Source organism: Pseudorasbora parva, chromosome 6, assembly GCF_024679245.1.
Source record: "Pseudorasbora parva isolate DD20220531a chromosome 6, ASM2467924v1, whole genome shotgun sequence".
Classification (NCBI taxonomy): domain Eukaryota; kingdom Metazoa; phylum Chordata; class Actinopteri; order Cypriniformes; family Gobionidae; genus Pseudorasbora; species Pseudorasbora parva.
Window position 1 is genome coordinate 25,870,711 of NC_090177.1, and position 24,365 is coordinate 25,895,075.

The 24,365-nt window shown below is 39.1% G+C and overlaps 1 protein-coding gene across 2 annotated transcripts; it reads left to right on the top strand.

The window, feature by feature from the left end:
* On the top strand, positions 1 to 22,496 carry wu:fa11c10 (protein FAM110A). Of its 2 annotated transcripts, none has more exons than XM_067446467.1 (2): positions 1 to 137; positions 19,092 to 22,496. In XM_067446467.1, exon 2 carries the CDS (start codon positions 19,595 to 19,597, stop codon positions 20,936 to 20,938), a length of 1,344 nt encoding a protein of 447 aa, XP_067302568.1. In that variant the 5' UTR covers positions 1 to 137; positions 19,092 to 19,594; the 3' UTR covers positions 20,939 to 22,496. The 2 variants fall into 2 exon arrangements, with proteins under 2 accessions (XP_067302568.1, XP_067302567.1); XM_067446466.1 differs by lacking the exon at positions 1 to 137 and adding an exon at positions 9,939 to 10,086.
* Positions 22,497 to 24,365: the final 1,869 nt, after the last annotated feature.

The window sequence follows — 24,365 nt, forward strand, 5'->3', positions numbered from 1 at the left end:
AGTTCATGAAAATGTAGCTACTCTCACTTTTTGTCTCAAAGACATTTCAACTATTAACTTAATTCATACGCTAAAATCTGGTGTGAATTTGACCTGTTTGAGGTGTACTTCTGAAACGCTGCAGTGTCGCTTCTGAGGTGAGTGCTAGCGTTAAATTAATGAATTATACAGCTTATGCTAGTCAAATGATTATTGCGTATGGAATATTCGAAATCAAAAACGACAGCTTCAGAAGCAAACTGAAACGCTAAAAAGACATTCTAACTGTCTGATCTTTAAATGTAATGGATTATTTTAACGATGTTGACAAAGTGTTAAAGTAAACCTGGAGCTCGCAAAAAGTCATCGCTCATAGTTTTTCGTTTAAAATTATTATTGAGCACATTCAGTGTAAGTTAATATAAAGGTATATCAGTGTATGATATTGTAGCATATTATTTGTTCTAGCGGTTCGTTTGAACCGGTTCATAAATAGTCTGAATGAATCGTTTAGTGATTGCCTTAAAGTCGTGTGTGATGACTTTTAAAAGTGTTTAGTTTAATGTAAATGCAGATGATATTTGTGTTCTTGAAGACTATGAACTGAGATATATAAGTACAATTCATTAGAACGTTTTGGTATTTCGTGATGCCAGGGACCGCGTGATGACGTTACTAAAATAATCCCTGAATCTATTCCTTTGGAATGAACTGTTCGAAAGAACCGATTCGCGGCAATGATTCAGCCTTGTATGCCTAATCAATTCTGGTTGATGAGCACTTTTACTGCAGGATGTCAGTGTTGCACCGAACAAGGCATTGAAAATGAATGTGCAGGCTTGTTAAAAGTGGAGCCCAAGGGCGAGTTCTGGAGTGAAGGTTTAATACACACATTCTCCTGAGTGATTTAACCTGGACTGCAGCACTGCTACACTGACTGAAGTAACAGAATATCTGCACAGAAGTAAAAGTGACAGATTTTTTTTCTTCCTGCAAACCTGTATGAGTTTCTTTGTTCTGCTGAACACAAATTAAGATATTTTGAAGAATGTTTGTAACAAAGCAGACAGAACAACCATTTACTACCATAGTATTATTTTTCCTATTGTGGTGGTGAATGGTTGTTCTGCTGAACACAAATTAAGATATTTTGAAGAATGTTACAAACATTCTTCAAAATACCTTAATTTGTGTTCAGCAGAACAAAGAAACTCATACAGGTTTGGAACAACATGAGGGTGAGTAAATGATAACAGAATTGTAATTTTTGTCTGAACTATCCCTTTAAATGACGGCTGTAAGTGGATAGAGCATATATTGTTAATAAGGAAACTTGACCCAGAGGCCACAGGAACTTCCTAGTTTTTCCCCCTTTCAACTGTTCATCTATGTTTCAGACAATTTCCCTTGTTATTGAATTGAAACTCATTGAGATATTTTTTTGGATGTCAACCTGGAAAAGTAAACTAATATGGCATTATTATTATTATCATTATTATTATTTATTATTGATGCATTTTTTTTTAAATATATTTTTTACAGTCATTTCTCCTTTTTTATTATACAAATATGTGCTTTAATTTTTTTTTAAATATACAGGCCTATACATATCAGTGTGATGATAATTGTTTTATATGGATAAGTTGGGCCTCCTGACTGCTTTCTTGTCATTCTTCTGCTGCTGACTTTTGTGTGGTTTGGTACTAGATTGTGTATTATGTTAAGATAGGCCTTGTTTGGAAGAATGTGCTTGTGCGTCTGCATATATTTAGTCACCATTTCAAATAAAACAGATCATATTATATAAGAAGACAGACTGGCATTGTTTTGGCATTGTAATGTACACAAATAGGCTACTACTCTTCATGCTGTTCTGACCTGATTCCACTGCAAAGGAAATTGAAAAGGGATTAGTTTGCGCTCAGAGTATGTTTTTGTTAGTCCCTGTTAGTTGATAGCCTGGCCATTATCATTTTGTGTCTGTCTAAATCATGTTGACCTTTTTGTACACGATAAGCCCTAAAGCATATAAACAAACATGAACCGCTATTCTATGTCCTCATGTCTATGTATTCTTTCATTAGTAGTGCCCCTTTACTTTGTGATGTTATGACTAAAGTGATGCTGCCCTACATAAGTTAGATGCAATTTCCGTCATCAGAACAGTCCGCAATTTTTTGTTTGTGCATAGTTCATGTGGAGTGTAAGTGATTTGAATGCTTTAAAAAAAGGCCCACTATGGGTAGTGTGTATGCAGTGAATACATATGCCTTTGCATGCGCATGAACTTCAATGACAAACCATTCTTAATCCGTGGGGTTTCATATGCATTTGGCCCACCCTTTGCAGCTGTAACTGCTTTAAATCTTCTGGTAAGGATTTCCACAAGGTTTAGGACTGTGTTTATGGAAATGTTTGACCATTCCTCTAGAACAGTGGTCTTCACTACTTTTTTCATGAGAACCGCACTGATAGCACAAAATCAATAGGAGAGCCACTTTTATTGCAAAGCAGGGGTGTTTCTAGGATTTTCGTTTCAGGGGAGCTTAGCCCCCAGTGAGGGTAGCCTATGGAAAAAATGGTAACATAGTGTAGTGTCCAAATTGCGCCATTAACTAGTAGCTTTACAAACATGCATACCCATATGATATTTGCTGTTTATTACTTATAAAGCAAGTATTACCCCCTTACTGCATGTTCATACTTTACATGTAACATTTGTACCCTAATAATGTTTAGAATTACAGAGATCCCAAATGTGAGGGGGGTTCGGGGGGCATGCTCCCCCGAGAAAATTTTGATTTCTATGATCTACATATGTGCATTTTAAGATGTTCTGAAAGCCAAAAAGTTAGATAACAATAGCACTAAAAATGCCTAATCTGATGAAAATTGCTTTGTTAATATTTCTTGTTCGTTAGTTAGGCCTACATTATGAATCACATAGGGATATTTTCAGTTAAAAATTGTGAAATTAGAGTAGACAAAAGTTTATTAATTTGCCTGAATATTTTTGTGAAAATAAAACTTGGCCGCAAAAAGAAAATTGAAGATACAATACAAGAGAAAAATAAATGACAGATGTCTTAACTTTCATTTTTAAAAAAGGTGCATATATCTGCTACAGAGGCTCAGATGTATACACACACAACACACACACACACCTCAGCTTCTGACGTGCGCTCTGCTCCGCGCCGCTGCGGATTGAAGAACACGTAGACTAAAAAGACGGGACGAAGCCGAAGCCTCCCGCGATCCAAAAAAGCAGGATTACATTAATGCTGGGATAAGCGGAGCATGCATGCATTTCCTTAACTTTCTTCATGTTGTAGTTGTAGCTTGTCGTTGCAATCCTTGTGAGGCATGCAAGATGTTCATTGGTGAGGCGGTTTCTCTGTCGTCCTAACTAGAATCGTCCAAACTTAGCATCGTGGAATGTATTTGGCGTGCATATGGTACGCAGTTTTTCGCGTGCATATGATGCGCGTATTATATGCACGAACCCCCCACCCCCATCCAAGAGCGTGTCATATACACGCCATAAAGTGCGTATCATATGCACGCGAAAAACTGCGTAGTATATGCACGCCAAATCTCATATACATTCCACAAGATTGCACACTCGTACTATTGATACGCATTCACATGTGATATAATGCGAGCCGCAAGTTAAAGCTTGGCGAGCCGCATGAGGCTCGCGAGCCGCGCAATGAGTAACACTGCTCTAGAAGCACATTTGTGAGGTCAGGGACTGATGTTGGACGAGAAGACCTGGCTTGCAGTCTCCACTCTAACTCATCCCTAAGGTATCCCAAATTCATCCCTCATCGGGTTGAGGTCAGGACAACACACCCAACTCACTCATCCATGTCTTAATGGACCTTGCTTTGTGCGCTAGTATCATGTTTGAACAGGAAGGGGTCATCCTTAAACTGTTCCCACAAAGTTGGAAATGAAAATGTCCAAAATGGTTTGGTATGCTAAAACCTCAAGAGTTCCTTTAACTGGAACTTGGGCCTAGCCCAACCCCTGAAAAACAACCCCACACCATAATCCCCTCTCCACCAAAGTTTACACTTGACACAATACAGTCAAGCAAGTACCATTCTCCTGCAACTGCCAAACCCAGACTCGTCCATCAGATTGCCAGACAGAAAAGCATGATTCATCACTCGAGAGAACGTCTCTCCACTGCTCTAGAGTCCAGTGGTGGCGTGCTTTACACCACTGCAGTAGGATGCTGTGTGAGTTGACACTGTTCATCCAGATCACGCTTTGATGCAGCTGCTTGGCCATGGAAACCCATCCCATTAAGCTCTCTACGCACTGTTCTTGAGCTAATCTGAAGGCCATAGAGCAAATCACCTTTTTGAAAGTGTTTTGTCTCTTGTATAATACTTGCTTATTACGCGACGGTGTTGACGAGAAAAGTTTTTATCATTAAATCATTTATTCAAGAGATTCATTCACAAATGCTTATTCATTCAATAATGAAACAAGTCTTTATGAATGAGACATGACTCCTTCATTCAAATTAATTTTTTGTTCAAATTAATGTATTTATTTTTTAAATAGACCGAAGCAGTGAACATTTTGTTATTTTGTTTTTTGTCTAATGTTTTCAACAATATTTCAATCTCAATTTCAAACAAAAAAATTATGGTTCTCAGTTTATCCAGAATCATGCAGCTTTATTATTAGTAAGGAAATTTCACGATTTGGACTTCTTGCACAGATAGAAACCTATCACGATACCAGTCTTTAATTCACTTAGCACCTGAGAGCGACCCATTCTTTCACAAATGTTTGTAGAAGCGTGCATAGGCACTTCATTTTATACACCTTTTGCCATAGACGTGAACACCTGAATTCAGTGATTTTTGAGAAGTGTCCCAATACTTTTGGCGTGTACTTTAGAAGGGCATGTGGTCTCAATTCTGCGCTAGATGCAGCGGAATGCAAAATGAAATATATGAGCACCCCATATGTGGCAAATTGTCCACTCTTTAGTTGAGTATTAGTGATGTCAGTTCTGAAAGCATCCTCAGTAGTGTTGGGAAATGTGGGATCTCTCTGGATGTCATAACATGGTCTGAGTCCATGATTTGATGGTCTACTCTATCTCTTCTGATTGTGCTTTGTGAATTTCCAGGATGACTGCTTAGGAGTTTAGTCAGCAGTGAGTAGTAGAGGTTTATCAGCAGAGACCGGGGGAGCACTGTTGAGTAAAGATTAGTATGTATGTAGTCTGTGTATTCTCTTTCTCTTGCCCCCCAACTCTTGGCGATTTTTGGACAATTGTTTTGAATTGGTGAATATTTTTGTCAATGTATAAATAAGAGGTTAAGTTGATTTCTCAATAGCTGATGGCTTGTTAACAGGATACAAACATACAATATCCACTGCAGTGCAGAATATGATGTTGACTGTGACACTGTTCCCTTTGACCCACATAATGTTTCATGTGCTTTGCTCAATCAGTAGCCTAATTGAGCTAGAATCTTTTTGTGCTAATTTTATGGGATTTCCATCCCATATATCTTGAACCATTTCATGTCCCTATTTTCTACAATGTTTGTATATTTTAAAGGGTACATAACATACACAGTTTCTGTCAGTCTTATGTTATTCTTGAGTACATAATGAGTAGTATTGTATCCTTCATATCTTTCTCTCACAACCAAAAACAGAAACACACTTCTTTAGTGACATTGTTAATTTTGTGGTCTAAAAACAAAATGACAGCGCATCCGATGGCTTTCGTAACTGAACGAGGCTCGTTGATAGATGTGCTCTTGCATGCTCTCATCCAGGAAAAGTGCCCATACAAGGATTTCCGCCCTTTATGATGTCACAGGGCCATACTAAAAAAAAAAATCCAGAAACTTATATGAATCCTTAAGGAGTGTATTGGAACACAAATGTGACATGAGAATCCAACATAAATACATATTGAATTTTATAATTAATTGCTTGTGATTTTTCTCATTTGTATATCAGCTTGAATAAAAGCATATGACATTTAGAGAAAAATATCCAGACCTCAATGAAATTACAGAAATGAAATTGTCATGTTCCAACAAATATGATCAGCCATACAAACAGTTAAAAAAAGTCTAATATTTTTATCTCTGGATGACGTTTTTGACCCATAAGAAGTTTGCCACATCAACTGCCCACATGCATTTACTAAACACAGCTTCCTTAAGTTTGGACTTCAGAACGTGACCAAGCTTTTCCCTTTTCCTCACACTCTTCTCCAGTTTTTTTCTCTGAGGAATGCGAGTTGGCTCTTTCCAGCCTCTCCCTAAAAACTGCCCTCCCAAGATAAACAGCGCTAGTCCAGCCAGCTCTCCGCCCTTCCCACAGGGCTGTGTTTCCCTGCAGCACGTGAGAGAGTGGATCTGGCCTCCTCCCCTGTATGGCACTGGGACTGAGAGTTCACTAACCCCTGATCTCCCTCTTTCTCTATACATTGATTGGCTCAGATGCTCTTTTTTTTGCGTAACCTCTCCAAATCTACGGTACTGACTTTGGTGGCCTTTATAGCAAACAGTTTAACCTTTTCTCAGTGTGTGCGTGTGTTTGAAGCAGGTGCTATTTTAGACAGTCCTTTCAGTGCCACCCACCTATAACCAGGCCTACACGGAATTTAGCAGAAAACTCCATATTTTTGCATAATTGGAAATTCTATAGATGCATCCCCCTTCAAGACCTGCTTTTGAATTCAGAGGGAATTGGACTGGTATCTGTTTCTATTCTAGCTTCTCTAGCTAATGTAACCCACAGGCAAATTTGAACCGCTTATTCAAATGCAGCTAAGTATGTATACAGCTTGTTATGGTAGGTGACCTCACTTTCAGCAATTTTCATCGCTGTTTATGTTTCTGATAAGTTGATCAGTCATGTTTATGTACACTAGTACGTGTTCACAGAGGGGTGTGTGTGTGAATTTGTGACGATTTAGTGGTGTGAAAGCCTGTTTGGACATGTCTGTGTGTGTAATATGAGTTGTAAAAGGAGATGTTCGCATTTGACCGTGTGTGTGTGTGTGTGTGTGTGTGTCGCTCAGAGAGCCTACAGCGTGGTCTGTGATCTTCAGAATGAAAGATGGGCAGCAGTAGTAATCCTGCACTGCTTCATAATCCTCTCTTTCAAAGACATTGGCATTCTTCAACAGCTCAGATGAGCACCCAAACAGATCAGTGCTGACAGCATTACCAATGTGGCACACAGGGCAGCCAGGCTCTTCTTAAACATTAGCATTGGTCCTGCAGCATCAATGTAACCACTTCTGGAACTTGGGCAGGGATGAAGTTATGACGTAAAGGTGAAAGATCAGAGGTCTTCATGTTTGCATAGAGTTTGAAACCATTATTATTATTATTATTATTATTATTATTATTATTATTATTATTTAAATCATGATACACTGCCATTTCAAAATTTTGGGGAAAGTAAGATTTAAGAAATTAATACTTTTATTTAGCAAAAGGCACATTCAATTAATAAAGATAGTAAAGAGATTTATGAAATTAATCAGTATTATAAAAAGTTTTATAATAATTTATTATTTATGATTAATGCTGTTCTTTTAACCTTCTATTTATTAAAGAATCCTGAAAATATAAACAAACATATTAAGCAGTTACAATTATTAACAAAAATAAATGTTTCTTTAGCACCAGATCTGCATATAAGAATGATTTCTGAAGGATCATGTAACACTAAAGACTAGGGCTCGCCTCGACTAAAGATTTTCCTAGTCGACCATTTAGACATTTCAATCTTGCTATAGATAGGTTATATTTTTTTCTTTGACAAAACAACTAATAATATTTTGTAGGGGTGTGCTAAAAAAATTGATTCACCAGTTCTGAATCGATTGTCATATTAATTTCTAAAGATCGATCCGTAACTCAGAGGATAGATATAATAACAGGCCAGTATTCATGCATGCGCGCGAGGTGGAAGGACATTAAAACAACGAACATGGCAGCTTAGAAAACTCCAGAAACGCCGTGGACAGAGAATAGTAGAATAGATAAACAAACTCAAACTGAAGCTCTCGTCACTATACCACCGCTCTTCCTCTTCTCGTTCCGCCGTGGACAGAGAATACTAGAGTAAGTTAGACGAGCGAACTCGGGCTGCTGGATATGTCGAGAACGCAGCTTACGTCACAGCCGTTCTCACTGCAGCGTGCTCTTACTGCCAAGGAAGTTGTAATGGCTGCCTTGTCATGACATCGCACGTTCACTGACTAGAGCACTCAGGAAGGGGGATTGTTCTATACAACTGAAGTAATGGCTGCTAAAAATTCAGCTTTGCCATCACATGAACAAATTACACTTTGAAAATATATTACAACAGAAAGAGTTATTTAAATTGTAATAATAATAAAAAAAAATATATATATTGTATTTTTATTGAATAAATGCAGCGGTGATGAGATTAAGAGACTACTTTAAAAAAAATAAAAAATAAACATAATGTTTGCGTCCAAACTATTGACCTGTACTGTGTATATGTACTGCAATTCTAATTTATTATAAATTATATTTATAGAATAAAATGGCAGGGGAAGTGTTTTATTGATTGGGCGAGCAGAAAAAAAATTATTGTTTCTTATCATTGTCTCTGTGTTTTCAGTAAATGTAATCAAATAATAATCAAATAAAATTGTTTATGAACAGTAAAATGTTGCAACATCTTTTTTTGCTTTTTCACATGCCAGTGGTGCACATGATTCATATGAAATGACACATATGAAATGCGACAACTCTGCATATTCAATATGCAGCTACACTTCAGATACCGGTATAGTCGGTGTCTTCACACACTGCTTATTAATTAAACTATTTATGAAATTATGCACAATAATTAATCAGCATTTTATCATTAGCACCCCTATATCTCAGACTTTTGGTAGCATCTGTTCGATTCGCTTCCCTCAAAACAGACAGAGCTATTCCCATAGAGATCTGTTACCATAGCCACAGGCACACATTCAGTGGGTATTGTGTTTATGGTGGGACTCAGGTATGCCCCCTTGGCATGAGGGTGTGGGTTTCAAAGGCAGCCCAATTGAGAGGAATGGGGTAAGAATCCACACCTGGACTTGACTGAATGAATAGACCCAGCGATGAGCTATTATGGTCAGACTTGTTTATTTGTTGTGCATCTGGATGGCAGATGTTATCTGTTTTCAGGAGAACATTCCCTTTCATGCAATGGGGGTCTGCCAAACTAGACTTCATTCAACCACTCCTTAAATAATCCGGTTAATCATACTTAAAATGGAAAGGTGGAGTCTCCAAAGTGAGTTTGAGTGTTGTTTCACAACTTTCTTTCTTTCTGTCCTTCTGATTTGGATACAGTCCACTCCCTGCTCTTATGGGATTTTATGAACTTGTTTTTTTGAGGGCGATGTTCAACCCAAACTCATAGTCTGAGAGCCGAGAAACCACAAATTCTTCTTAGCCTTCCAAGAACAGAAACAGTCATAGATGATTCTCTCCAGTATTCTCAGTTAATTACTTTGAGACCTTCACGAAATTGTCTAACTGAATGACGGGATATCCTTATGGAGACCACTGCTTGTCTTTCTGTTTTTTTCAGTACTCTGTTTACTTTGATGAAGCCGACGGACACTCTTATACCACTTCCTCTCATAGCCTAGGTGGAATGTGGGAAAAGATTATTGAGAGGTGTTTTGGGAAATGACTGCCACAAATATCCAGGAGGTGAACTCCAATCGGAAGCAAAAGCTCCAATCGGAAACCACTCGAGACCAAGAATAGGCAATGGATTTGTGGTGGAAATATGGTGGAAATGCATACTGTGGAGCATGAATGAATTCATTTGGTCATGTGTCCGTAGGAAATTGTTGTTCTTCCTGCTTGTATTTCTTCAGCCTTGCTCTTCCTAAAAGAGTTGGCTGGGAGGAGCTATAGGGAAGAGGGAGGAGGAGAAGTATTTGAGTTGCCATCTCAGTCGCGCTTTCACACACACACAGTTACTGGAGCGCTGACTCTGCCGAGCTCCGTTCTTGAAAAGGCTGTACAGCTGGAGAGCTTCATCCTGCTCATGGAGAACACTTGACTGGTAAGTTTAACAACCTGTAACAGAGATGGTCCAATCATTTAGATACTAGTGGATTTGTCAAATTCTTACTTAAGTTAGTTTATGTTGACTGTGAGAGATCTGTTGAACTCTGGCTTTGTATCAGTTGCTTTTTTCCGTTTTTTAATCTCTCTTGTCGTCTTAAGATTTTAGTATTATCAACTGTATTGGCAATAACAGTGCAACACATATCATGTCCTCTCATTTCATCATTCATTTATGAAGGATGTGAGTCTCCAATGAGTCTAATTTGAGCGTGCCGGGACTGAACTGATTACCTAGTAGGACGTAATGGTTGTTTATATGGAATCGTGTGAGTATAGGGTGAATGAGTTCAGGTTTTAGGTAAATAAAATCAGATCAACTCCAGGTATTTTCCCATCTCATTAGGGCTTTTATTATATTTGTTAAACAGTGGACCGACTGTTGCTTTGCATGAATGAGCTCAGTTGCTAGATTACATTTTAAAGATAAAGTTTTTGTGGGTGCTAAATGTTGTTTTGTGCCATTTTTTGGAATGCACCAATATTAAAGTTCTGGCGGGTATGTATTTATTAAGCTGATAATTATTTTCATGTTATGGCTGATTATTGGATGTTAATAAAGGTTATATTTAAAAAAAAACTATTATACTTTATATTATACAATTTTTGTCTAAATAAAAAGGAATCACAACATTATTATTTTCATGCTATTGTAATAACCATTAAATTATTGATATTAAAAGTCTAACACAAAAAAAAAAGTTTTAAATGCTGCTAGTGAATTTAGGCATCACATTATAATGGATAAAAAAATGGACATTCATTTTGAGGTTTGCTCAAGATTGCTTTTAAATCTCAACTTTAAGTGAGCTTAAAATACAGCAAAGGCAATTTAAATGTAAAAATAGGGGAAATGAGCATGCAAAATTAAAAATCCAACATTAAACAATACTGATGAATAAAATACTTATAAAATACATTGTGCATCCCTGAGCTGAGATGGATGGTGTTAAAACAATAGTGACTGTGAAATGAGGAACTGAGTCAGTGCGTGTATTAACAACAACTGTGAGGTATTTCTGTTTCATATTGTGTTTTGCATATTCATGTAGGAAAAGATCTATCTCTCTCCCTCTCTGAGATCCATTAAAATTCCTGGTTTAGTTACTGGGTTAATAGGTGACCTCTGCTCATGTATGTTTGGAGGCTGTGTTTGTGTTGTGCGCTAGTTTTTGTAAATGCAGTTACTAGTTGTTTGTTGTTCTTTTTTGTGTGTGTGTGTGTGTGTGTGTGTGTGTGTGTGTGTGTGTGTGTGTGTGTGTGTGTGTGTGTGTGTGTGTGTGTGACTGTGAGAAAGCGGAATTGGTAGCTGCAATGGTAGAAGGTAAAAACAACACTCTGGACTGAGGCTTAAATCATCTAATCTTTGTGATTACACACTGTGTCCACACGTTTTATGCGTCTGTGTTTGCATGCTTCTTTTTGGCAAACACCTAGCAAGCTGCATTTCTCTGCAGTTATGTGTGTGTGTATGTGTGTGTTTAGTGTTTAAATGTGTGAGTGACATTTTCTCTGCATTACTTTGTCAGGCCTGTGGCAGGCCAAAGGGTCAGGGTCCATTTAAAGGACCTGGGGGTCATGGATTCCTGAGATGAGTCTGACATGGACAAGGTTGCCATGGTTGTAATTAGGGGATGATCAGGCCATTTTGCTTTATCAATATGACAGCAGGTTGCATCTCTCTTGTCTTTTCACCGCTGACTGTGCTGTGGGGAAGTTACTGATCAGCAGAACTGGTTTAAGAGTTTCGTGTGAGTGACCTCTGATACCACAGTGTTCTTCCTCAAATGTGCAGCTGGTACTGCAGAGCGTCATCTAGGGGAAACAGTAAATCACTAATAATCTTGTAAATGACAGATTACCCAGGCCTCTGGGGTCAGATACATCTGTGCTGATCTACCGAGTGTCTTGATCTGCTGTGACGTTTAACCCTGATCTAAAAACTCCAGGGATCTGATTTGATCTGGTTTTCTTGGATTTGAAGTTTTAAAGTGATGGAAGAAGGGAAAAGTGGAGAATTTATGGCAACAGTGAGGCTAGCCATGACGAACAGATGGACTTTTTGCTCTCATCTTATTATCTTATTATAGTCAACATGATTGGTTACCAACATTCTTCAAAATGTCATCTTTTGTGTTCAATAGAAGATTACAGGTTTAGAACAGCATGAGGATGAGTAAGTGATGATAAATGTTTCATTTTTAGGAGAACTAGCAGAGTGTGTCTCTCTCTTTTATCTTTTTATATTATTTATACCTTTTAGGCAAAAAATATATATCCATAAACTTATAAATATTATAGAAAATATATTTAATATGTATAACATTTTATTGATGAATACAATTATTCATCATAAATAAAATAATTTATAAATTAAAGATTATTAGGACTGCAACAGTTCATTGATAATAAAATAATGTGCTTGTATTTTTATTATAATTTTGAATATGGTTATTTTAAACTGCCAATCTGTTTCAGAACTGCTGATAAACTGTTGTTTTTTAGTAACATAAGGCGTATTATTATTATTATTATTATTATTATTATTATTATTTTTAAATCACAATGTATAACAGCCTGCATTGATACTTTCACTATATTTGTTTTAATAACCTATTGTGTAATAAGCACAATTGTGTATGTTTTTGTAAAATAAAATCAATGTTTTATCTGATTAACCAAAGAAATACTTGACAGATTAATTGATTACCAAAATAATTGTTAGGTATTTATATTTTCATATATTCATATATAATTATAAATATGAAAATGATAATTATCTAAAATTGCTATAATCATTTTTTGAAAAGAACAGAAGCATTGGTTTAGTTGGGTTAACTGTGAGTGTAAGAAATGGCACTTTAAAGGGCAACTGTATTTACATTTCTTTAGGGATCCACATATTGGCTGTAATAATAAATGGGAGATGAATGATGATATTATCCTGAGGGCTCATTCAGACATTCAATGTTAGTTGTATCCTGGTTTAGCTTTGGGACGTTTAGTACAATACCAGGCTCTGTCTAATGATGTTGTGTTGAGAGGTCATCCTGGCCTGCTGTGGACGGAGGGGAAACAGCTGTGCTGTGCGGTGCCAAACATTGAGAAGAGAAGGCTGTGTATAACCCTTTATAACCGGCTGTCCCTCACCGATAGAGCTTTGTGGTGGTTATGGATGGAGGCGGTGTGAAAGGTTATCAAGCTAAAGGCTTGAATCCTCTGGGGTGTCTTTATCACGGTTCGCTGAGGTGAGTTGAGTGAGAGGTGTGACTCTGTCAATGCAGTAAAAGCCGTATCTGAGAAAACCCTTGGGAATAATGCTAGTTAGCTTGTACTTACACCTAACACTTACAGTGTGGTGCAAGAGGTCAAATCTTTAAGTGAGCACCCACAAATGAGGTTCATCTGTCGGACACATCCAAACAAAGCTGTTAAAGCCGATGTCAATAAATCAATTGAGAACTGTCACATAAAAGTGCTAGAAATATATAACTACTTGTTGCCAAATGGGGGGGCTAATCCACATCTTATCTGATTCTCCTTATCCGATTCCTCATTTGGTGGCATGCAGAGGTAATATTTACCGTGACTCTTTACTACACAGTGCTGTTATGGTCTCTACCTGGGTTGTATTTACACATTCCTATCTTTTTTTACTTGCACAACTTCCGCTCATGTCAGCAGGATGGCTCATGTTCCCAGTTTAGAGGGATTCCTGAATTCTTTCATGACTCATAATGACGTCAGATCTTCTGCCTCCAATCCTCGCGCAATACCTGAGAAGATTCACAGGAACTTTCTGGAATATTAGCATGTTAAATGATGAAAAGCATGCAGTCTGCAGAACAGGAATGTAACTGTAACTTTGCACAGGTGACTCAGCCTCGGAGTGAATCCCTTGGAGCAGGAAATATTGGTTTTGATCTGGTTAGAGCTGTCAGTCTCACAAAGGCCTCACGTAGGCAATATGACACCCAGGAGCTTTTCATCATTGCTCCAAGCCTTGCAACTGTACAAGGAAAGGCATCGCCATTTTTATTCTTCCATTCTATAGCAAAGCAGAATAACTATATGTTTGTCAACATTATGACTATTGAGGGTTGTGACTGAAATGTAGTCTTTTAGACTATGATCCATCCAATGACAAAAATGTGAAAATTGAAAATGCTATAAAAAGCGATTTCATTTTGTGGTCTTCATTAAAAATGGATGGAAATAAATTAGATTTAATCTGAATTGTTTTAAAAGTATTTTAATTAAATTCAATGGTTTAGAACCAGACTGCTTTAGTGGAGTAATGCTCATAATTACAGTTAGGAGCAGTTTCAAAACTCTTAAACCCAAGTTACTTTTTAAAACGCATCCTATGAGCAAGAATGTTACCTAAAATTGCACAGTTTGTTAAGAAAAGATGTGATGTCATGTTTCTAGCTCAAGCATATCTAGGGACCAGAATCATAGAGAGTAAGCTTTTTGATTTGAGCCAGTAAGAAACCTAGCAACCCCCCATAGCAACACCTTAACAAGATTTTCTTTGGCAAGCAAACCTCACGTTATCTTTAGGAAACTTAATTTAATTTGTCTTTTTGTATTTAACTTGTTTTTAATGCATTTAATATTATAGACTTCTACTTTAAAATAAAACAACAATTACTGTTTATCAACTATCTTGCTCTTTTTATATTTTCCAGATATCTATACTCTCTCCCTCACTTTCTCTCTTTCATTTTCTCTTCCTTGTCTCCAACCCCCCCATGTATCTCTCATGTCGGGCCTGTTGTCGCAGCAGTAATTGATAGATGTCCTTAAAGTAGCAGATCCCTTTCAGTCACGCATAATTCCCCTCTAATTACAGATTAGAGTTTATTTCAGCCAAAATTAGTGAGGTCATTTTTGTAGACCGCCGTGCTCGACCAGCCCTCATCCAATTCGCCAGTGTTTTTTTTAGGATTAGCTTATTTGCATCACATTTTCCTCAATGTAGTGTACTATCATTAAATCATTAAACATTAATTAAATGAACATTGGAAATGAGATATCCATTCTGTTTTAAAAACACCCACAAAAACATCACTGTTAGATGCCATGCTCAAGCTGTTAGCGAACATTTTCCAGTCACGTGTCTTGCGGCCCAACCAACAGTCCAGTATACCACTAAACACTGTGGGGAACATTACATCAGCTCTCAGAAATCAAGAACAGATCTTTATTTTGTGCCCAAAAAGGTTTGCTTTGGAGATGCCTGTGTGTTTCTGTGGTTGTGGCAGTCTGCCGTGGGTGTGTGTATTCCTGGTTCTCCCCACGTCTTCAGTGTTTCGGGTCCAGCTGGCTCAGCGTTGAAATGCTTCTGCTATCTCAATCAGTTCACACCACGCTTGTGCCCAAAGCTGTGGTCTGTTCGTGCCACCGTCGCCCCTGTGGTCCTCACATTCCACCGTGTGTCTGATTCTGTTTGAGGATATTATTTTACATGAGAAGTAAACACTTTAATGGTTTTTGGGACTTGTCCTGTAAGATGAGCGTGATTTCCACCCCTGTTGGAGAGAGTATATCATTGCTGTAAACACTGGTTCTCAGCTGGTGAGTTGCAACCCAAAATTAGGAACCAAACTCTGCTTATTACAGTGCACAGGAGAACTGTATTTTTTTTTCTCATTCAGATATCAAGTCTTATATGAAGTACATTATAATGGTAACCATATTATCGATCCATATTATAGATAATAAAATGTTTTTTATTTGTCCATTTTGGAAATTGAATTACATGTTGATTTCCCCTGTGTAACGCGTTGTAGAAAACACTCTTGATTTAATTAGGACAAAAAACAAAAATGCCATTTTTGGCAGACATATTTTCGGTGCATCCCTAGTGGTCTATGATCATAGTGGTCTGTGGAAGAGCTTTCCTCCATGTTGGTGTCTGATAAAGGCCAGTGTAGCACTGGGGAATACAGTGTTGTGAAGGGGAAGGAATGATGATCCATTTTGGCTTTTAGACACGAGAGCTGCCTCACCCCTAGCAGCATGGCAGGGTCCTGAACAACTGTGCCTTCTATTAAAAGCCTGGCCATTGAGAGACAGGTGTGTGTGTGTGTGTGTGTGCGTGAGCGTGCGTGTGTGCGCATGTATGTGTGTGCGTGTGTGTGTGTGTGTTTGTGTGTAGGTGGGCGGGCGTGTAATCCCTACGTTATAGGGACAAAATGTCCCCACAAAGATGGCAATATCCGAAATCCTTGTCCTTGTGGGGACATATTAGGTCCCCATGAGGAAAACATCTTATAAACCATACAGAAGGAGTTTTTTTGAGAAAGTAAAAATGTAAAATGTTTCCCGTGATGGGTAGGTTTAGGGGTAGGGGCAGTGTAGGGGGATAGAAAATTCGGTTTGTACAGTATAAAATCCATTACGCCTTTGGAAAGTCCCCATAAAACATGGAAACACTGTGCGTGCGTGCACGTGCATGTGGATCATCATTTAAATGTACCACTGAATTTGACCTGAATAAGCATTTATTCCATTACTCTGTCCATAAGCTTCTTATAAGACACAATAACAGATAGAGGCATGCCAAGCATGTTTAAATGGTTCTATTTGCATAGTAATAGAAACACTGCTACACAAGACATTTCTCAGTGTTAGTGTTAACCTACTTTTAACTTACCTGTCACTCTTTCAGTCTCGTAGTGACGTATGAATGATTCAAAAACCAGAATGGAATCATTAGTGGGAACAGTAGTGGTTTTTAATCTTGTATCCAAAGCAAATCACCCCAAAGGGCCCCCAGAAGTGTAGGACTAGAACTGGCAATAGGTAAATAACAAGAAGAAAAACAAAGTGCTGTAAACGGTAAAACTACTTGTGCTAGAAACCTGTGTTCATAATTTGGATATATAATTTGGAAACCTGTAGTTATAATTTGTTTGGAAATACCAGTTTACAATATACAAAAACAAAAGACAGACAGAACCATTGGGAGTGTTGGTTTTGAAGTGGCAAGTTTTGTTTCATAACAAAAGTAATGGCACAAAGATGCAAATTAATGGATGGGAGGCACGCCTGAAATGTTTCGTTTATGCATTAATTGAAAACAGCATAGACTAAAGGATAGATTATTGGATTAAAGAATCAATATTGGTTGATCAAAAGAAAAAATATATATAGATAGATAGATAGATAGATAGATAGATAGATAGATAGATAGATAGATAGATAGATAGATAGATAGATAGATAGATAGATAGTGAGGAAAATAAGTATTTAAACACCCTGCTATTTTACTTTATACAGACTGTTATCTGTTAAAGATTGCATTCGTAGCGTTCGATAGACCGTTACACATTTATATAATTATTTTTTTAACCCATTCCTTATAATTAGCATAGCGTGAAGTTAATTAAGGTACCACCTAAGTTACCACTTGAAACCTGTTTTACTTGCATAATGTGAGAGAAACTGGATATTTAAAAGGAGAATCCGTGGTTTGGTTTCATCCATGGGGACTGGAATTGATTGTATTGTGAAAAGAGGGCGTTCCCTGACCAAAATCGAGTTAAAATGATGGTTCAAACAATAGCTATATGTAATTATCCATTAGCCTGTGTAGCCTAAGTGATGGCAGCAAAAAAGGAAAGTCGTTTTAAGAGGAAGAGCAAGCTACTACGTTTGACATTTTAATATCTGGACAAGCATGCACTAAGCAACATGCATCAAAAAAGTAAATGAGGTAAACATTGATTTCATGTCGGAAATAATTGCAGTGCAAGCCGAGGTGCTCATTTAAGCACTTGAGCTATATTTATTGTTCAGTCTTTCGGGCAAATGTCAGTAAGGTTATTAACAGTTTTCTCTAAAGGCAATTCACTCTGTTCTGTAATTAGAGTATAAGACTATATTTAGGTTTTCAAGTGAACTGTTGCTTGGTAAGAGAATTTGTCTATCTTTCTATTGTACCAAGTCTTTTCTATCTTATTAGTGGAAGAGAAAGGGAGGGGGAGCGTAACGAGGATGAGGGCCCAGACACAAAGTCATGCTATAAAAAGATTAATTAAAAACGTGTATTTGAATATAATGATGATGATGGCGAGAAATGGCAAGGAACAAGCCTCTCAGCGCTCTTGATGATGTAATCCAAACCTTTAATGCAGTAACAAAAGGAGAATAGGGAAGGGAAAAATTGCCTTCACTCCCCTGACACGGAGGATCAAGAGAATATGAAATCATCATAAGTTGTGAAGACGGAGAGCATGATAGAAGAGTCTAAATTTAAGCCAGAACAGATTTGAGAGCAGCTCTCTTGTCTGTGTATAGTCTGAAGGTAAGAGGGTTTTACTGTAAAGCTGTGTGGATGCTCATGAGTGTTTCAGACAGATTTAAATGAGCCTTGGCTTAGATCTGGTCTGAGACCCGAATATAAAACATGATAATCTCTAAACACACTACACAAAGTGCCTTTGTGCACTCTTGAACACTGAACAAGAGGGCATTTAAATATTTTCATAAAACGCCACTGTTTGATGTAATTAAATGTAAAAGATTGCAGCTGTTCTTTAGCTCTGCTCTTTTCTTTTTTGTTTCTTTTCAAAGAATCACATTTGAATGAAAATTCAGTAGGAGTGTTTGTTGTGAGTGGGGGGAAGGGTGCAATTGGTCAGAGTTCCAACCCTCGGCCAATCAGAGATCCTCTCCTGGCTTAATCCTTTCTCCTCCTCTTGTGCTTGCAGCACTTTTCTCTTTCCTGATTGGCTGCTCACACATGCAGCATCTGGAGGCTTTAAGAGTGTAGTGGGAGTGGCCAGACAGTGCATTAAAACCAAACGTCTGCCCCCAATTCGCACTAGTGTACTCCAGTATCTGTTATGTGTGGAGCAGAGGGAGTGAAAGAAGGTCCACTCTTTGCCTACTCATGTCTGACAGCATCTTTTTCTCTCTGTCTCCTTCCTCCAGGAAAAGGATTACAAGAAAAAGAGTTTCAAGCTTTCAAGGATTGTTTTCCAAGTCTGAGACATCTGGAGATTGAAAGGCAAGGACCCAGCCACTGTGTTTCACCAGAACTATTCTGCTGACATTTCAGCTGCGAAGAGCTCACTTCAGGATCTGCCCCGTCCTGGTGGGTCACTCAGCCGGACTGATGTGGAATGCGACCTTTTATGACCCCATCCCATGGGCCTCTATTCAATGAGCCGGACTCGAGAGAGAGCAGATAATAGAGGCAAGAGACCGGCACACAAAAAAGAGTGAAGTAATAACAGAAGGAGTGTTCAGATTGGTAAGAAAGTTAAAGGGCGCCTTTTAAGGTGGGGGAAAAAGAGATTAAAATACAAAGGCAAAGGAATAAAGAGACTTGTGACTACAAAAGTCTTTCTTGAGACTGCAAGACATTTTTGATCGCAAAGAAACTTGACCCTTAGTCTTTTTCACCTCTTGAATTAATCCCACTGCTACCCATCATGCCAGTGGAGACCCTCCGTCCTACACATGGCCGTCTTAATGGGGGTCCCTTCACCTCTGCCATGCCTTTCCGTATCCTCAATAAAGGCCCCGACTACTTCCGCAGAGCGCCTGAGACTGGAACACGGAAGCTGAGTGCAGTAGAGCGCCTGGAAGCGGACAAGGCCAAGTATGTAAAGAGTCAGCAAGTAGCACTCACTAAACAAGAACCTGTTAAACCCCCAATCATCCGCAAACCGCTGTTATCACCAAGCATGATGATGCAATGCAGAATAAACACTCCACCAGCGAAGAAGATTACCCGGAGGCTACTTGAGGCAGAGAATGGACTGGACCATGGCATAAGCAGAGGACCACAGCTCAACCTGGAAGTACTGAATAATCTAATCAATGTCTGCGATGGGCCGCTTGCATCATCCCCTACCCCTTCCTCTCCTTCTCCCTCAGGCTCTTCTCCCTCTTCCGGGGGTCACAGTGTTGGTAGTGGACAATCTGCAGAACCTCAGCACTGTATCAACTTCAAAGCGCACCTTGCCTCAACGCCCAACTCCTCTCGCACCTCCTCTCCTCTTAACAATCAATCCCCACCTGCTGAGCCCAGCCGAAGGCCACCTCCAGTCCCAGCCAGAGCTCCCAGATTGGTACCACAGGGTAGTTACGGACCACCCAACTCTGTAACTGTGCGGCGGGTAGATGTGCGACCGCAGGCAGAGAGCAGAAAACCTCAGAGATTGCCTCTACAACCCAAACCTAGACAAAACCAAGTAGGTCAACCACAGATAGCCCAGCCACAGGCACCTCCCACACCTCTTGCTCAGCAGCAACCCTCGGCAGCACAACATCCATCCCCCTGCATACCCTCCAGCCCGATGTTTCTGCGCCCTGGCATTCTACCCCCAGCTTCCCCCGCTTTCACTCGTCTTTCTTCAGCCAGCTCTCGGGGGTCACGTCCAGGTTCAAGCCGGAAGCACCCCTCCCTCCATCGGTCAAAGTCAGACTTGAGCGATCGCTACTCTCGGGCCACAGCTGACCTGGAGCGTTTCTTTAACTACTGTGGGCTGGACCCAGATGAGGTGGAAGGAATGGGTGGCGTGGAGCGTTTCGCCCGGGCCAATTCGGACATTGTTTCAGTCTCCAAGCTCCGTAGCGTCAGTACGTCTAGCTCAGAGCACGGGGATAGACGGCGAGGGGAAGAGGAAGATGATGACGACGATGGGCCCGTCAAGCCTGGTGAGCGGGTTCCTTACGGTATCTCAGTCATTGAGAGGAATGCACGCGTCATTAAGTGGCTCTACGGTATCCGACAAGCACGGGATGCCACACAAAACATCTCCAATGTCTAGAAGACAATATAAATGGGACTTGCTGTAGCATTCAGTTGATGTATCACACAACTAATATTTATTATGTTCTTGTTTGAAGGCTCCGACAAATATTTGTCTTGTTTGTATTTGCCTTACTAAAAGGATAATATTCGTGATGTTTGTCACATAGAATTGACATGGACTTCCTGTTGTTTTTCAAACGTCTGATCTTCTGCAAGAATGACGTACCTCCAAATGTGGAATACAACAGACTCTCAGCACTGTGACTTTGATACATTTTGATTTAAGCAATAAGACTAATGCTAAAGGCACTAAAAGTGATTGAATGGATGATTGATGATGATGATGATGAAGGCAGCAGTCGATCTGCTGTGCTGGTGCTGTTCAGGTACAAAGTCTATTAAACAGCAATGCTGGGGGACTCCTGGCCTAAGTTAATTACTCTAGGAACCATTGTGTTTATAGTATTGGAAATGAAGCAGGTACTTTCTAGTTTTAGAGATCTTTGTATTGGTTGAAGAATTGAAGAATGATTGAAGCTATTTAGGATGCTTGTGTTTATGAGGTCATAATTTGGTGTCGGTTACAGTAAGACCTCAGGGACATGTTTAATAAGCCACACCTAGAACAGACACCACACCAGTACACGCATATAGAAGCTGAGATGCCCACAAACCCCTGCTCACATTCACACACTTTTGCTCCATAGGTGTCAAATTCACAAGTGCGTCAGATGTTTGGTGTAGATGTTTTTGAAGGCAAGACTATATGATACTGTGAAGAATTCAGAGCTTTCACAGAGGCTCTGCTCCTCTGCAAACATGGCTGATAGACTGTTATTGCTAAATATAAGTTTAGACGTTCAAAATATAAGCATGTGAGAGCCTCTTGTCAGCATGCACATGTGGATGTACAGCTGTATTATGTGGCAAAGCACAGTTGCACGATGTGCACTCCTCAAACATGCATTCCAAAACACATTCCATTCAGCTTAATGTTTAAATATGATTTGTTTGGGTTTTGTTTGTTTGTGACTGTTCCTTCTGCCTGGTTCTATGTTTTGGGGAGGTTGTAATAGACAGGTAAGGTGTGAGAGCTGACAGAACTGAGAGAGAGTGTTTGGCTCAATACTCTCAGGGGAATCAAAGCTGTTATATCTGTTTACTGCAGAGTTTCTGCACTTGTAGTGGAAAAGAAATGCCTTACAAAGAGAGAAAGTTATTTTGATGGAAGTTGGTTGAATATGTGCGCATAGGCAAGACATTCACTTTTGGCAGGGAGTTTTTAAGAGAACGTTTTGCTTTATTAAAAGCACAATAATCAAGATTATTTTTTATTTGACTGTGCAATCTAAATATAGCCATAAATGCATGTAAAGAATACATTGAAATGCAGTGCTCTGCAGCACATTCAGAAATAATACACACAAAGGTACAAACACCCAAACGGTTCAGCACAGTAGTTATTGAAGTAAGAGGGGTAACATGGTGGACCTGCTCGTTCTCTGAAGTTTACCGCTGATTCAGAAAGAGTCAAATGCAAAACCGGTCTTTTGAAAATGTCAATAAAGAGATGATGTTTTTGAAAACAAGTTGTGATTTTCGTTATTTTCTGTATGATTCATTTGAGTACTTTATATCCTAATCTAGATCTTCTACTGGAAAATAAATTTTAATCCAGGGTGCAGCACTATTGAATGCCACTTTACGTGAAGGACCAAAGTTGGTAGACGTCATTTCTGAGTATGTAGTGCTGAATATAAAGGTGGCATATAAAACCCAACATGAGGCAGGACCAAAGTAACCAGATGTTCCTATTCAAACATCTTGACACAGCTGTGAATGTGGGTTGTATGAAAGCCCGAAACAATAAAAGTCAACAATAAGAGTCCAAGAAAAAGCCTTTTGTGTTTTTTCACAAAAGAAAGAGGCAAATGTATTATATATTGTAAAATATTGTGCCCTGAGGTGGAGTCTGTGGCTTTGTCACAGAAGCAGCCTGTTGCCCCAGTCACCTGTGAATTATGTCCAACCTTGAGAAGACAAGCAAAAGAGTTACGGCCAGGGATGTGACCATGTAAGAAGATGAAGCGGGCAGAGGTGTGATTAACAGCATCTTCTGCTGGCCAATTAGTTTTTATTGAAGAACCTCCCATTTTAATCCAAGAAAATGAAACTGGTGGAAGGGACGAATGAGATTTATGGTAATGTGATGTTCCCTAGTGAGGTGGTTTGAGGTTAGGTGTATTTATCTGTGCGATAAACTCATGTAGACAGACGAGAGTGCGAGTGAACTAGAGACGCTGAGGGAGGAGTGTACTCATACAGTATTTACTGTCACACCAGCTGCTTTATTCAGGAACACAAAGTACAGTAAACACTTCTGCACCTGCAAGCCTCCGGCAATACATTTTAATTTTCTTTTCTGGATAATAAGGGGAAAATGTTTCATAAGCATTTCTTGGTGTAAGTGAGTGTATTATGCATTAGTAATCAGATCTAGTGTTTGTAATAGCCCCCTGCCTACATTATATACTACAGTGAGATCACATACTAAACACATTACAGCAACGAGACTGGTGTGTGCAGTGTTTTTTGTGGGGGAACACACACACAGTGAGGCTGTAAATAAAGGAATTACGTTATATCCAGGGGCCTTTTAAATCGCAGATGATAAATTTGAATTACTTAAAATCTATATGAAACACATTAGACAAACAATAGTCCCCCATGTAACAGTCTCACTTTGAATAATGCTGATGAATTTGCATTGTGGATGCACCATGCATTCATGAATAAATGATGCCGTTATCTTTATAGGCTTTTTTATTATATTGACTGGCTTTATGCTGATGTTGTTTGTGGTAGTGGTAGTATAAAGAACTTATAAAGGACCTTGTAGTTTATTGATTGTCACTGTTGTTGGAGTTTATTGTATTGCTTCTACTTTTATTATTATTATTTACATTGGTCATGTGGTGTTGTGTTGATGTAAACCACAAAGCACTGCCGCCGCGGGCTCACTCGCAGACGGTCGGTGGGGATATGTGGTCATAAGCTGATTAGATGCACAAGGCAGATGGGTCTGTAAGTGTGTACGAAGCTGACTGTGATGTGCGTTGAGAATTGGTGAGTCTGCTCTCACCAGCCACATTTGCAATGAGCTGAAGCCACTTAACCCTCACTACCCATCTGCTTAGAGACCAGACTGTCAGCGGCTGAATTTAAGGAGATAAGCTGTACAGATCTATGTCAGCTATGACTAGTTCTATTCGTCAGAGTCTATTGCTGGTGGGAATGAACTTTGACATATTAAGCATATGCTTTAGCAGAGACTGCATGGAGTTTAGCAACTTCCCTTTCAAGCAAAGTCAGCTCACTCAGCCGCATTCTGCATCGCCTCTGGTCTGGATAGTTATTTTGGGCTTCCATGACGAACTCTTATA